Source organism: Lepidochelys kempii, chromosome 10, assembly GCF_965140285.1.
Source record: "Lepidochelys kempii isolate rLepKem1 chromosome 10, rLepKem1.hap1, whole genome shotgun sequence".
NCBI classification, from domain to species: Eukaryota; Metazoa; Chordata; order Testudines; family Cheloniidae; genus Lepidochelys; species Lepidochelys kempii.
The window spans coordinates 17,962,510-17,976,197 of NC_136389.1; the positions used below are offsets into that span (position 1 = coordinate 17,962,510).

Sequence of the window (13,688 nt, forward strand, 5' to 3'; positions counted from 1 at the left end):
TGGAACAGCATGGAGGAGGGTGATTAAAACAAAGAGGAACTTCTCATTTAACATACCATATTGTGTTTTACAGACTGCTGCAAACACAAATGTTATGTACGTGCTCAGGAGCACAGTTGGGCAGGATATGGCCAGTGTATTCTTTTGAGAGTTTGAAAATTTTTACCATCCTAAATCAGGACAAAAGATCAACATCACAAAAAAATTTTGCTAGATGAAAGAGTCCCCCCAAAATATAAACAAATAACTTTCAGTTTGGGTCAATCGAAATATTTTATTTCAATTTCAACATTTTTTTAAAACAATGCTTTCAGTCTAATTAGTTTCACATTTCAAAACAGAAAGTTGTTTCAAACCAGAGCAAAAAATCAGAATTGTTCATATTAAAATTATCAAAAAAATTCATTTTGACATTTAAAAAACTTTTAAAAAAAAATTTCAAGTTGGAAAATTCAGCTAAAAATCAACCTGGTTTTGAAAACGGTTTTAGTTTTAACAAATCAGCATTTTTCAGAAAAAAGGTGATAAAAAAATTCCCAGCCAGCTCTACTCAGTAGCAGCCAAAAAGTTACTCAAATGTGGACTTTAGGGAGACAGCTTTGCTGTTTGTCTTTCTGTTAACTCGCAACCTGCCTCAGGACAGACAAGTCTGGTGCCAGTCTAGCCTCCTTGCATCTAACACCTGCTTATTGTTGGTGATGGGCTTTGGATAACCTCTACAATGGCACTGTGATAGTGGTAAATCAGCCATTACTTTCAACCTCTTTTGCTTGGCCTCTTCTCCACTCTTATTGCTGAAAACACTTTTGAAACTCTTAAACATCACAATCCATATTTCATATGATATTTCTTATATAAACAGAACAGGATATTTCTGTCAACAAGAGGAAATGTTGCTCCCATCCAACAAAAATGCATATCCTGCCATCCTTACCAAATGCTGACTTGCCTTATAAGATGCTACTTTAAAACATGTTATTAATATAAGTTATTTTCTAGTTGTTTTGTTCCATAATTGACTGAGAATCTAGCAAGGAAATATGCAGACACCTGCATTTGTTAAGTAGATGCCAGAAACAGTATGTGTGTTCACATTAGTACTAAGCTGTAATAAACATTCTGCTTTTACCTGATGTCTCTCTTTTCTTTCATGGTCTTTGGTGTCTTCTGGATTGCTTTAATTCTCTCTCTGCTGGACATGCTTGCAAGATTTTTGATCAATTTTTCTTCTGTCGGTGGGATGCACAAAAAAAAATTATATCTATCCAGAATTTTAGATAACAACATCTTAACTTTCATGAAAAGAATGAGAGGAAGAAGACTGGAAATAAGACTTTTAATATGCACTGCTACCAAGACTCAGCTAAACTATATGAAATTGAGAGCTAGTGATAGCTAGCAGTGGTATTGCACTAAATATTCTTAGTTTTCTGGAATGAATGGTTCTGTAATACAGATACATTGGGAGAATACAATTTTTAATGCTTTCAAAAAACATTCATACCCAGTCATGGTTTACTGTTAGTACAATGGGCTGTAATACAAAATAAGCAAAAACATTGACTCAAACTTTCCAAAAAGGTTCTTACCTGCTGTTTTTTCTAGTTGGGTTTTGGTTTCTAAATTTTCATAAAAAACAAACAGTGAACTGAAAATTAATTTTGTTTAAAAAAGATTTTTCGTTAGTAGTAGTGTGTAAATTTTGTGCTAATGGAAACAAATTGTACATTTGCTGAAAAGCTTTTTATATATAGTGCTCTGATCTGTTATTTTGAGGCTTATTATACGTTTTAACAATTGTTAGCTTGAGAGGGTCACTTGAATGTGAATCAAAAAATGTAAAATAGCATCAGCTAGGGGCATAAAAGCCATGTCTACACTAGGAAAAATGGTGTATTTTAAAAACATGTCAGGTAGCATGTTAATTAACACATTAAAATTCTAGTGTAGATTAAACAGTTATCATTTTAACCCATGTTAGCCTGGCACAATAAAACCTTGTGGGGAGCTTAAGTTTACCGCAACCTGTTAACATGTGTTAGAACTACAACTTGTCTTATCTAGACAGGATTTTAGCACAATTAAGGAACATTTTAGCTTACTTGTCAAATATACATCTTATTTCCTAGTGAAGACAAGGCCAAATATTGCAAAACACAACTATGTCAGGCTTTTACACCCAGCTCTTGCTAATGTATTTAGCAAGCCCAATCCTCAACACTCCTACTGTTTCAGAACTGGGTTTCTCTAGTATAGAGAATGCCATTTGTGGCAAGTTGTTTCAAGTTCTCTTATGGTTCTATATTGGCTATCAAGGCCCTCCACAATTTTCTGGGATAAGAATATATTTAAATCCCAACACCACTTCTCTAAGTACCTTACCTTGTTTATGTTTGTCTTCATTATATGTTTCTGCATTTGAGTCTAGTCTGAGAAGGCTGGAAGGCATCCTGTAGACCAGGTCAGCTTGTCTTCTGTTATATCTCTGACTGAAGCTACCTGAACAAGACACACTTTTTAGTGAACTAAGAAATGTAATGCCAAATTAGCTTAGCCAGACCTGTTCATTACGCATTCACTTTCCACATAGTCCAGTTAAGTAAAGAATACCCATCCTCCCACATTTGATGTGTAATTTTTCAGACTTGAAAACTGAACATTAAGGGCCAGATTGGGATACATGCAGAGTAAACCCTACTACACAAGTACTTCCACAGACTTCAGTGAGATTATTGCTGGAATAACATACTATTCAGCATAAGTAAGGGTATCTGAATCTGGCCCTAAGAGATAAGCTCCCATTTTCTTATCAGAGTTCAACACATCTTCTTACCCCATCCCAATATTCAAAAGCACTATGTTCACTGGATGCTTATACCTTCCTCTATTGAAGCTGAAGAGCGAGAAAAGTTTACAAACACCTTTTTCTGGTCACTAGCAGCCACTTGGGAAGAAGATGCAGGCAGCTCAGAGCTGCATTCCCCTTCTGCATTTAAGCTTTCTGGGGTTAGAAGACCAGGAAAGTCTGAAGCGTCTGCTAAAAAATGCTCCCTTTGTGGGTCTTCAGCAATGTCTCCCTTCAGATTTGAATAAACAATGGGGATAGTAGCATTTGTACTCAGAGCCAGTTTTCTTTGTATCCATTTAAAAGGATTAGAGAAAGGAAAATGTGTTTGTCTTTTTTCTGAGCTACTCACTGGACTCTCAATGTCTGGAAGTATATCCTTCAGTTGATTGTTCTGGGTATCCATTTCCCAAGCATTAGAAGTTTCTCTCCCTCACTCTATGTTCTATAATGTGGAGCTTTGAAACAGGTTATTTCCATGAAGCAACATAATTGTTACTTTCCAGTAAGACTCCAATTTCCCTCCCAAATCAGATGTTAATCAGATCCATTTACATGTTCCTAAAGTTGGTTAAGGATAGCTAAGAGAGGTGTGTTTTTCCAGCGTATCTAGGCAACAACTCTAGAAGAGAATTCTTCATTAAAGGAATTCTAGAAGCAGCCAACAGTTACCAAATATGTCATAATGAAAAGGATTACAGGATGCTGAAACCTGATGGATCCACAATATAGTCTGTTATGCATGGCACAGACAATAAAGTGCCACTAATACCATCATTTTAAGACAGACGGTGTTCCAGTATCTAGTCAAAGATTCAACCCTAAACTACACTATTCCAGGCCCAAAAGACCTGTCGGTTAATTGCATGGGTGGTGGGCGAATGCGTCTGTGGGGGAGGCTAGCCCCTGGCCCCTACCCCTCTACCTGAAGCCCCACGCCTTTAGGTACTACTAAGGACTATCCTTCACACACAGACATGGTGGGCCAAATTCTCTGTGGGTGTAATTCCACTGACGTCAGTGGAAGCACAGTAGCAAAGAATTTGGGCCCACAACCCCCTGAATAACTTCACAAGTGATTTACAGGGGTACACCTGCTTATAGAGAATTCACGTTCAAATAGGTGACTCTGCTTCATACCATACTCTTCACATACAGCTGGGGAGGGGTGGAGGGAGAGAGCAGTTTGCATGTCCCACACATACATTTCTGAGAGTTCAAAATTTCTTCTCAGATCAAATCATGATGAAAAGTCAAAATCTCAAAAATATTCACAAACCAAAAAAAAACCAACCAAAAAAAAAAAAAAACACCCAAACAAACCCAAGCCAGGTCAATCAAAACATTTTGTTTCAATTTCAGCCCCTCCCCCAACCCTCTGAAATTGAACTAAAAGGTTTTAAAAGTGAAAAGCCACTGAATTGGAAAGCTTGATGTTTTTGTTTTGAAAATGTCAAGACATTTTGACATTTTCCCCCCTACAACCTTTTTTCAAGTTGGCAGATTCCTCAAATCAAAACCTGTTTCATGAACAGTCTCAGTTTAGATAAACGGGCATTTTTTCATAAAAAAACAATTCATCAAAAAATTCCCAACCAACTCCACTTTCATTGCCACGAGATGGGGTCCACCACCCACAAGGATGTTCCAGGAAGCTCCGGGACAATGAAGTGGTGTTGTTAAGAAAGATTTTTATATTTAATGGTGACTAGGATTCAGTGAGGACTACTGGACAATCAGCCACCTGAACTAAATAAAGAACCTTCCACATTCGTTAGTCTGAAATGTCTTATCAAGGGATAAAGTCTAGTTTAGTTCAAGCCAAAGACAGCTGTCATCCTCCTTTAGAGATTAAAGTTTCAATGTTCTCATTGGCCATTCCATCTTTGTGCCTTAAGCCTTACCTCCATCAGACATATCAGAAGATCTGCGTACATAAGGACCATCCGCGGCATGAAAGGAGGGAGATGTGTATGCTAGTTCTGGCTCATACTCAAAGGAAGGATTAGCTGTTAGAGGGAAAAGCAGAAGTATTAAGCCACAAAGAAATGTTTAAAACTCTTCACAGAAGATTGGCTTTGTTGATACAGTAATAAACTCAGTGCTACTGTGCATAGCACAATAGACCCTAGAATTATGCTCTTCCTTCGTTCTAATACAGTATGCCCATTTAAAATCAATCATTATATTGTATAGTATAGTTACACCATGCCGTAGACTACTGAAAGGCAAACTTAATGTTGCTAGCTGCCTACATTTTCAAGAGTAGCTAGTGACTGTGGCTGTCTCAATTTTTGGAGGCTCAACATAAGACATCATAAAGGTACCTGATTTTCAGAAAGTGCTCAAAAAAAATTTTTTTTTAAAAATGAGGCCTCATTAAGGTGTTTCAAGTTGGGCATGCAGAAAAGAAAGCACCCAAAACCCACTAATCACTTTCTAAAATGTAGGTAACTAATGTTAATGTTCTGTTTTTCCCCCTCCCAAGCACAACATAAGAAAAAATAAAACTCTGGAGTGACAGGATGGAAATAATCCTTGCTAAAATGTTCTTTATTTAAAAAAAACTAGGAGATTTCCTCCCTCTCATTTTGCCCACAAAGATGTTACATTTTAAGTTTCCTAAGAGGGATACTTCTATAAAACATGCCTTGAATGTAGAGCTCCTTTAGAAATCAAGATGAGCAGGTATTTGGATCAACCTCAGGAATGAACCCCCAAAATACTGTCTATTATACATAGGATTTTGGTATGTGGAATTACGTACTGTGTGGATTTCCATATGGATTTGTGTTGTGTTGCATAGCTGATCTCGATGTGCTGTAGCTGTATTGGAAACCAGGCTGCATTGAGGCCATCGGTATAGCCAAGGGATAATCCTGGTTTCTTTGTCCTCTTCCACTGCGACCTTCATAGGAATCGTACAACGAGTCATCATCCAGGGAGGAATCATGAAGGTTTTGGTGAAAGGATGAATTCCTTTCTCTGCTGTGTGAGCAAACAAACAAAAAGGAGTGAATAACAGTAACCAAAAAGGTAAAATATATCTTTTTACCTTTGTTTCTAGATGTGCAGTATTCAAACAATGTTTTGACATAAATAAGTTATGTATCATCTCACTTCACCACATTTTAAAAACATTTTCATAATATACAATCCTTAGAATCAAAGTTCTGACATAAGCGCCAATCACAAACTGAATTAAAGAGACTAAAACTTCAGTCCCACTCAAGTCAGCGGAAGGACCGCTCAAAGTAAGTATATACATAAGCATTTGTAAAGTCAGGCTCCAGGCTCCAAGCGTGCAGTAAACTTTTTGGCTGCACATCTGCTGAAAAATTGATGAAACCAACAAATCCCTGGCACCTGCAACTATAAATCCTGGAACATATTACTCTAAAGTGTAAAATAATAACAGAGCCACTCTGACAAATGTAGAAACACAGAGAGAGTAGTTGAAGTATGATTGGACCAACTACTGTTGGTGGAAGGTACACGTTTTGAGTGACACCGAGCTCTTCTTCAGATCTGTACCTTCCACCAACAGAAGTTGATCCAGTAAAAGATATTACCTCATCTACCTTGTCTCTCTCATATCCTGGGACCTACATGGCTACAACAACACTGCAAGAGAGACTCCACAGACATTCTCAGACAAGAACTAAGGAGTGATTGAAATGAAGGGCAAAAATAGAAATGGTAACAAGTTCCATCCCCCACACTCCCATGAATTCTAAATATTCAATTTCCTTTATTACCAACAGTACTATTGGTCAGAACTTTTATAAATTATTCCTCAAACTTACCTTCTGTCAATCTCCAATGTCTCTGAGTAATGATAGTCTGGGTTTTCAAAGGCTTCATTATCGTGATAAAACATGATGCATCTGATTCCTTGATTATCGGTGAGAAATCTTCTTTACCTGAAGTCTTTAGTGCTTCAGTATTATATTAGCGGGTGATTCATTTAGAATCTAATAAAAGACAAAAATTAGATCCAATAGATTTTCTGCCTAGTAGCAAGGAACAAAAATAATAGATAGAATAATAATAATAATAGAATCTGAACAAGACAAAAAATTGCTTTATTCTTCCTGGAGTAATAATGAATAAAGCAATAAGATCTGTATAAATGCAGAACGGTCTCAAGTGAGTATAGCATCATCTGGGTCCTATTTACCCTCTGGACAACATGTATTTACTGGTAGTTACAAAGATAGCAAATTTCACTATGTAGAAATACAAGCCCTTATCTAAAATTAAAGCACTACACTTGAGCATGAAGATTTTGTCTAAAAAGATTTTCCCAACATTTTGACAACATATAAATCAGTGTTGTTGTTTTTTAAAGATATATAACAAACCAATGATCCCTGATCTACAGATGGATCCTGTTTCTCTTTAGGTACATGTCACTGATTTCAAACCAGAGCCCAGCTCCTGCAATTGGCACAGCTACAGAGGTTTTCATTGTAGATTTGAAGAGTCTTGTAGAGAGGTGGTTAAGTATAGCTGGTTATGTCTTCACTGCTTTAAAAAAGGTAGGTTTTTACATCGAGATAACTATCTCACTGTACAACTCTAATGAGACAAGACACTGTAGTTTTTGTTTCAATGTAGCTAGTCGAGGTCAACCCTGAGGGGAGGGATTATACTCAGTGAATGCTAGGAACATAGGGTAAAGGCCGAGCAGATATCACCCCATAAAAATATCCATGTTTATGTGAAAATAAACTAGTACAAAAGACAAGTGTATTATAATATATTAATCATGTTTTAGTATTGTGTATTATATCATGATCAAGTCACACAGCTATATCCAGATTGATGCCTTCGAGTACTTGGCAATAAAAACTATATTAAGCAACTTAAATATATTCTGAAGTTGCCCATCCCACTTTGCAAACAATTACTGAATGGAATCTGATATTTGCCCACAAGAGACTATAAACATAAGCACTTAATGCTAAACTTTTCATGTTGTTCTGGTAACAATCCCACACATATCAAGATAGACCAAAGATTGCAAGAGCCTTAAAGTAACATATTAAGCCAGTAATCAGCTGACCAAATTAATCAGTTATACAAGTGTACATATATATGTATATAAAATCCCGAACCTAATCCTTCCTCTTTGCAGCAGACAAAATGGGGGTTTTGCTTGAGGAAGGACTGACTCCCAGTAATTAATATAACAGTGAGAATTTTTCTTTGACAACACTTGATAAATATGTTTAAGAATTGGTGTGTGCTAAATAAAAAAAATTGTCTACCAGTTTTTTAGTAATTAGCACATTCACACCACACCCAACTTAAAAGCATAGGGTTTACAAGAATTGCCAGGTTTACCGTATAGTCAGTCTAATGAGGAGAGCTGGCTGGAAAACAGAATTTCCCTCGCATAAAAAAACTTAAAATTTTTGGAAAACAAAAACACTTTTGTTTTGATTCAGGACAAAAGTAAAAAATTAGTAATTTTTCACAGGAAGAATTTGTTTAGAATTCGATTTGGGAGAACCAATTCAGCATTTTCCAATGAAAGACAGTTCTGTTGGAAAATTTTGACCAGCTCTACTTCTGAGACACACAATGCTCTCGGAAAGGCAACAGAAGATTCCTTCACAGCAAGCCTACCTCCCCATGGGAAAAGGTCAGCCAGACACAAAAATCCACATAACACCTCTTCTTCTTGCTCCCCCTAAAAAATAAAGCTCATCCATGAGGACTTGCAGAGCAACCCTGAGAGACAAACTCATAAAAGGTAGGTCCCATGCCCCACTGGTCTCCATTTTATTCTGTTTAGGTTCTAATAGTGCAACCAGTACCATGATCTCTCCATGAATTTCCAGGAGGCACTGCTGTGGAATGGGGCCCAGCCCTTTTACCTTTTCACCAAGGTTCATTAGAGAGGAAGTGGGGGGTCATCGTCAGGCCATGTGATGCCTTCCTTCTCTTTGACCTCTGATGTGGTCCTCTCAGTCAGCAAGAGATAAATATTGACAGGTTTCAGAGTAACAGCCCTGTTAGTCTGTATTCGCAAAAAGAAAAGGAGTACTTGTGGCACCTTAGAGACTAACCAATTTATCTGAGCATAAGCTTTCATGAGCTACAGCTCACTTCATCGGATGCATAGTGTGGAAAGTGTAGAAGATCTTTTTATGCACACAAAGCATGAAAAAATACCTCCCCCCACCCCACTCTCCTGCTGGTAATAGCTTATCTAAAGTGATCACTCTCCTTACAATGACAGGTTTCAGAGTAACAGCCGTGTTAGTCTGTATTCGCAAAAAGAAAAGGAGGACTTGTGGCACCTTAGAGACTAACCAATTATAAATTGGTTAGTCTCTAAGGTGCCACAAGTCCTCCTTTTCTTTTCTCCTTACAATGTGTATGATAATCAAGGTGGGCCATTTCCAGCACAAATACAGGTTTTCTCCCCCCCACCCCCCACAAACCTACTCTCCTGTTAGTAATAGCTTATCTAAAGTGACCACTCTCCTTACAATCAAGGTGGGCCATTTCCAGCACAAATCCAGGGTTTAACAAGAACGTCGTGGGGGTGGGGGGGTTTAGGAAAAAACAAGGGAAAATAGGTTACCTTGCATAATGACTTAGCCACTCCCAGTCTCTATTCAAGCCTAAGTTAATTGTATCCAATTTGCAAATGAATTCCAATTCAACAGTCTCTCGCTGGAATCTGGATTTGAAGTTTTTCTGTTGTAATATTGCAACTTTCATGTCTGTAAGCGTGTGACCAGAGAGATTGAAGTGTTCTCCGACTGGTTTATTAATGTTATAATTCTTGACATCTGATTTGTGTCCATTTATTCTTTTACGTAGAGACTGTCCAGTTTGACCAACGTACATGGCAGAGGGGCATTGCTGGCACATGATGGCATATATCACATTGGTGGATGTGCAAGTGAATGAGCCTCTGATAGTGTGGCTGATGTTATTAGGCCCTGTGATGATGTCCCCTGAATAGATATGTGGACACAGTTGGCAACGGGCTTTGTTGCAAAGATAGGTTCCTGGGTTAGTGGTTCTGTTGTGTGGTATGTGGTTGCTGGTGAGTATTTGCTTCAGGTTGGGGGGCTGTCTGTAAGCAAGGACTGGCCTATCTCCCAAGATTTGTGAGAGTGTTGGGTGATCCTTCAGGATAGGTTGTAGATCCTTAATAATGCATTGGAGGGGTTTTAGTTGGGGGCTGAAGGTGACGGCTAGTGGCGTTCTGCTATTTTCTTTGTTAGGCCTGTCCTGTAGTAGGTGACTTCTGGGAACTCTTCTGGCTCTGTCAATCTGTTTCTTCACTTCCGCAGGTGTGTATTGTAGTTGTAAGAATGCTTGATAGATATCTTGTAGGTGTTTGTTAAACTAGTCTCACTTCAAAAATTCTTCTCTGATTGAATGAATCTTCACAGGAGAACAACTACTGTTTGGGAGATGGGAGGGGAGGGGAGGAGAAGATTAAGGGTCATTACTGTGTCATTCAGCAAGTCTCAGTGTCACAGAGAGGAAGGCTTGTCCAGTGGTTAAAGCTCTAGCTTGGGACTCAAGAAACCTGAGTTCAAGTCCCTACTCCACCAGACTCCCTAACTGACTGTCAGCAAGTCACTTGTGTCTCAGTGCCTTAGTGTTTCATCAGTAAAATGGGGATAGTAGCAATTCCCTACCTCACAGACCTGTTGTGATGCTAAATACACTAAAGACTGGGGGACGCTCAGATACTATGGTAACGGGGGCCATATAAGAGGGATAGACATCCATTAGGGAGTGGGCACTTTCCTTTGGATCAGTAAATAGCCTCTGGGGTTACACAGTTCAGGTACCTCAGACCCTTTTGTAGGCCAACAGGCTCATTTTTTCTGGGTCAAGATCCAAAAGAACAGCCGCATTTTCCTCCCTCCCTCTAAAACGCATGTGGTAAGGCAGCTCCAGGACCTAGTTCTGCCGAGATGGGGATTTCATTCTGCCAACACTAATCCTCATGTAGAATGTTAATCACACAGGAAGGTGTTAGTAACATGCACATCCTGTCTTATCAAGTTTCAAACAAATGAGTTAAAGCATGAGGGAGTGCTGCCATTATACTCCTAGCAGTGTCAGTATACAAACAAAGTGTCTGCTTGTAGTTATGCAAAGTTAAAAAAAGAAACCAATCTAGAAGTTACTTGAAGATCTTTTTTTTTTTTAAAGCCAACAACAGTTGTTTGAACTATAAAGAACTACTACAAGCACAAAAGCAATGTCAGTCATCCAAGAACCACGAATATTTGATATATCAGATTAAACTACATTCTTTCCCACAAGTAGCCTTTAGTTTATAAAAGGCCCGGCTGGTTCTCTCTTTATTGTCACCCTCTGAGCTTTTATATTATGGATTCCTTTCCTGTTTAATATACTCTACCCAGTTCCTCATGACTAGCACATTTTAATTAATTTGTCAATCTGAAATTGATATTAAACGAATTTAATATTGTGACAGGGTATCAGGTTCTAGGATTCTACACTGCTCTTCTGCTGACTCACCAGATCAGGCAAGTCCTATTTGATCCAACACAGCGGTAGCTAATGGAGTGTCTGCCTCTGAAGCAAAATAACTAGGGACAAAACCAGTCAGACCCTGTGAGATAAAACTCTAAGAGGAATACAGGCTCTGGCAAGCACCAGCTGAAGTTTATGTAAGATAACCATTAAAAAAAGGCTGACTCATGGACCACAGATGTCTGTGGGAACTTTATCAATTACGTAAGAGGGTGCAGGACTAGGTCCACAACAACAAATGCTGTGACTTGACTTTCCCATGGCATCTGATTTTATTTAAGCTGTTGGGTGTATTTGAGACTTTGACATTTTCATTGTTACACTGGACCCTTGTTTCAAGATAGATAGAGCCTGAATTGTGTATGTTACGAGAGATCGAGTGACTTCACAAAGGAGGACAGCTAGTTTTAGTGGCAATCAATTTGATTGTGATAAGTGAGAGATAAGTGTCATAATCCGGACTCACTTTCCCTCTTATAGCACAGTTCAGCAGCCTAGACTTATTCAGAAAAGCACTTAAATGTGGTTAACCTTAAGCATATGATTAAGCCCTATTGACTTCTATGGGACTGAAACATGCTCTTTAAAATTATTTGTTGAATAGGGATGGATATAAGCAACACAGGTATTCTCCACTGCATGCATCCGATGAAGTGAGCTGTAGTTCACGAAAGCTTATGCTCAAATAAATTTGTTAGTCTCTAAGGTGCCACAAGTACTCCTTTTCTTTTTGCGGATACAGACTAACACGGCTGCTACTCTGAAACCTGAAATAATTTACTAAATTTCATGAAGACCACAATATTCTTCCCCTATTCCGCCCCCACACATGTAGACTCCCCATCCCAAAAAGTAAAGCCTCTACACATTTATAATTCTTACGGATAAACTTACATTAAAAAGTCATTTTCAGTTGTCTAGAAACTAGAGATTCTTCTAGAAATAGATTTAGCTTTTTTAACCTGTCTCTTGCTTCGTTGATGCTTTAATTTTTGATTTAACATGTTTCCAGATTGGCAGAAGCAAGTCAGTGCAGCCAGCTGACTGATACACAATGGCCACGTTTCTCTCCCATCCTGCAAATCTTCCTAGATCAAGCACAGTGCAAATGTCTATGTTTTCATAAGCACAGCAAGCAAGCTTCAGACACTGTACCACTACTTTCACTTCTTGACACACCTACCCAGACTCCACCTACCACATATACAGTCTGAGAAAATAATCCTGGAGGTGGTACAGCATAGAGTATATAACTCTCTCATGTCCTATCTCATGCACTAATGTTGTTTCCCTCATTGTTTGGGGGCTGTTGAGTTAGGCATCCTTGTAATACTGAATTTGAAAATGTACAGTAGCAATAGACCAGATGGTCCTTTCCTTGCCATGGAGGGAGGATGTGTGCACATATGCACACATGCATGTTTTTAAGGCACTGTTGTAACTCACAATTCAGCCACTCCAGATATGTGGACATTTTCCACATTTGATTCAAATGGGGTTTGCAGGGTGCGGTCCTCTCTGAAAAGGTCCCAATAGCCCCAGGGTGCTCAGCACCTTGCAGCATCAGGCCCAAACTGGGGCAATTACAGAAGGCCACTGGATCACAGCTCAACCACAACACAACCTCCCTGAGCAATCAGCTAGCAAGGGCTTCTACTGCCATGGCCTGATTCCTTGGTCACATTACATGAGAGAGGCCCAGCTAATCAAATACCTACCATATGATTTATTCCAACTCACCAGGCTAGAACGCAATGCAGCATGACAGTAGCATGACACTACCCAATTTTGAGGTTCTTGCAGTAAGTCTTGAAGATTTTGCAAAGCACTGAAATGCATGTGCTTTTTCCTCTTCATGTCCAGAGCTAAGCTCTATTCCATACTCCATTACTGACTGAGGATTGATGGTAAAATGGTTAACCGCCCCTATACTGTGGGCTGTTTTTTCCCTTCTTCTTCCATTTTGAACTCCCAGTAGCTGCCACGCTAAGCCATGCTTACTTTGCCCCACCTTGCATAGTAATAGCCCCAGTATCAATGTAACAGAATGGTATTGAAAAGTAACTTATTTGTATGCAAATATCAAATGTTTGGTATACTTTGATCAAGAGCAGAGACCATGCAACCCGTTATTTTTTGCTTTTATGTAAGCATAAATATACAGTAGTAATGTTTACTGATCTGATGGGAATAGAGTGATTTTTCAGAGGATGCCTGGGACCTTCAGCAGCAAGACACAGGCCTCTGTGACTTAAGCCGAACTCCACTAAACCAGTTGCCGATTATTATCTTCTGTGGA

General features: G+C 38.8%; 1 protein-coding gene across 11 annotated transcripts in view; it reads right to left on the reverse strand.

Annotated features, from left to right (window-relative positions):
* TMC5 (transmembrane channel like 5) overlaps positions 1–13,688 on the reverse strand; it is a 50,729-nt gene that overhangs the window by 26,363 nt on the left and 10,678 nt on the right. For 4 of the 11 annotated variants that reach the window (XM_073362302.2, XM_073362304.2, XM_073362295.2 and 1 more), the window contains exons 2-7: positions 6,652–6,819; positions 5,613–5,833; positions 4,750–4,854; positions 2,383–2,499; positions 1,590–1,619; positions 1,130–1,229 (exon numbers count right to left, since the gene is read on the reverse strand). In XM_073362302.2, coding sequence (XP_073218403.2) covers positions 1,130–1,229; positions 1,590–1,619; positions 2,383–2,499; positions 4,750–4,854; positions 5,613–5,833; positions 6,652–6,725 — 647 coding nt within the window. In that variant the 5' untranslated portion in view covers positions 6,726–6,819. Of the gene's footprint in view, positions 1–1,129; positions 1,230–1,589; positions 1,620–2,382; positions 2,500–4,749; positions 4,855–5,612; positions 5,834–6,651; positions 6,820–8,730; positions 8,874–9,443; positions 10,964–11,374; positions 11,460–12,283; positions 12,882–13,688 lie in introns of those variants that run through there. The other 7 variants (XM_073362298.2, XM_073362297.2, XM_073362296.2 and 4 more) reach the window with 7 other exon arrangements.